Here is a 2,180-nt window from a genome sequence, read left to right as displayed (position 1 = left end):
AACCTATAAATAAACAACATATCTTTCCTTGTGGTGTCTGTACTATTGGCTTTTGAGAGTTTATAAAAAAAAAGAATTTTCATTTTTACCTTTAAAGTTTCAATCTTTAACAACTTAAGTCTAAAGTTTCAATTTTGGTTAATTTAACCCTTTTAATTAATTTGATTTTTCACTTCTAATTCAAAAGTTTTCATCTTTTGCAATTTAACCCCTTTGACTTTTTTTACTTTTAACCTAAAGCTTTTCATCTTTTGCAACTTTGGTTCCTTATGCTTTTAATCTTTCGCAAGTTTCCTATTTAACGTTCGTTCTAGATTTTCTGAATTAACACGCCGCAACGTGTGTGGGGTTCAACGTTGTTTCATCTACTTTTTCCCGTTTGATAGGCTCGTCGCAGCGCGTCTATTTTCCCCCGTTTGATAGGTATGTCGCAACGCGCGGGTCATAGATCGACTTAGTTATTATTTTCTATGTTTTACACACAGGCTCCCGGTCATATAAGCAGGGCCGGACCTATAATACAAGTAACCTAGGCTTTGGCCTAGGGCCTCTAAAAAATAGGGCCTCCACTTAAAAGAAAATTAGTATGCTAACTATAAAAATAGTGCAAACTTATTGTTTAAGATTTGTTTGATTCTTATACAAGCAAACCACTTTATGTTACATTTGTGTTAGATTTCTGCTTAGTTCGAAACACGGATAAGGAAATATCGTTTAAAATAATCAAAGAAGGAAAAAGGGCTCCAAAATTTTTATTTCGTCTCGGGCCTTCAAAAATATTGGAACGGCCCTGATGTAAGAAACATTTGGCTTTCATCTAATATGATATATATAACTAACGAATCCCTGCCGCAATACGGCGAATGGTAATTCTAGTTATAAGAAACTTAAAAACATTTATCCCTTATGTTTTTACTACGATATATAAAAAGTTTATTTAGTTGTGTACCTTACTCTATTTCTAACTCATCTTATATTTAATAATTGTGCAAATGCATATACAATTTCTATATTATCTACTTAAAACGATTCTACACTGGTTTTACCAACTCTCCTACTTATTATATAGTCACCATCGTATATTTTAAGTATCGTTACTCATCCTTTAAACTTCTGTTTGGTATGAGGTAATGGAATGAACAGGGGAATAGAATGGACGAGATAATGGAATGGATAAGGTAATTGAATTGATCATTACCATTCCATGTCTTGTTTGATTATCATGTGTGAATGGAACAACCAATTACTTTTTGTTGTTTGGTATGCGAAAAAAGACGAAGGGATAAAATCAGATGGCGGTGGTCAGTGATGGGCGATGATGGTGCGTGGTTCTAGGTGTCAGTGGTGGTGGGTGGAGACGACGGCGGATGGTGACAACGGTGGTGGTGCTAGTGGATGACGGTGGAGGTAGGCGGCGGCGGTGGCGTTGGTGGTGGCGGGGGTGGTCGGAGGTGGTAGCAGCGATGACGGTGGTCGGAGGTGGTAGTGGTGGCGGCAGTGAGTGGCGGCGGTGATCGGAGGTGGCAATGGCAATGGTGGCGGCGATGATTGAAGGTGGGTGGTGGCGATGATCGGAGGTGGCAGCGGCGATGGCGGTGGCGGGGACGGAGGTGGGTGGCCGCGGTAGGTGGTGGCCGCGGTGGTGGCGGGTGACGACGGCGGATGACGGTGGTGGTGTGGTGGCGGGTGATAGCAACGGTGGTGGGTTGTGGTGTTGTTAATGAAGGGTGAAGAGGGAATCGGATGGAAAAAAAAAAACAGGATTGACGGATGGAATGATTTTAAAGGAATGAAATGCATTTTGGAATGGACGATTCCATTCCATCAACCAACCAAACACTCTTTTCTTCATTCCCTTACAATGGTCCATTCCATTACAACTCTCATTACTGCATACCAAACGCTACCTTAATCTAAAACTTTTCCTAACATCTTAAAAACCACATATCCCTTTTTTTCCATAAACGTCTGGGTCAAGGGTTAATTTACCTTTTAAATAACTGATAAATAATCATTTGCCATAAATGTCTGGGCCAAGGGTTAATTTGCCTTTTAATTAACTTTTTCTTTGAACAAAAAATTCGAATCACTAACGAACCACTAGAATATTATTATGACACTAGCAGAACCACCCGATCATATCCATCTCCACTAGGCAATAACATCTATACACCAATTCA

General features: G+C 39.7%; 1 protein-coding gene across 1 annotated transcript; it reads right to left on the bottom strand.

The window, feature by feature from the left end:
- Window positions 1–1,338: 1,338 nt before the first annotated feature.
- Window positions 1,339–1,800, bottom strand: LOC110944567 (formin-like protein 14). The gene has a single exon (XM_022186225.1). It carries the CDS (start codon window positions 1,798–1,800, stop codon window positions 1,339–1,341), a length of 462 nt encoding a protein of 153 aa, XP_022041917.1.
- Window positions 1,801–2,180: the final 380 nt, after the last annotated feature.

Source organism: Helianthus annuus, chromosome 6 (genome assembly GCF_002127325.2).
Source record: "Helianthus annuus cultivar XRQ/B chromosome 6, HanXRQr2.0-SUNRISE, whole genome shotgun sequence".
NCBI classification, from domain to species: Eukaryota; Viridiplantae; Streptophyta; class Magnoliopsida; order Asterales; family Asteraceae; genus Helianthus; species Helianthus annuus.
The sequence above is the reverse complement of the archived record's forward strand: the minus strand, read 5'-3'. Positions and strand labels throughout refer to the sequence as shown.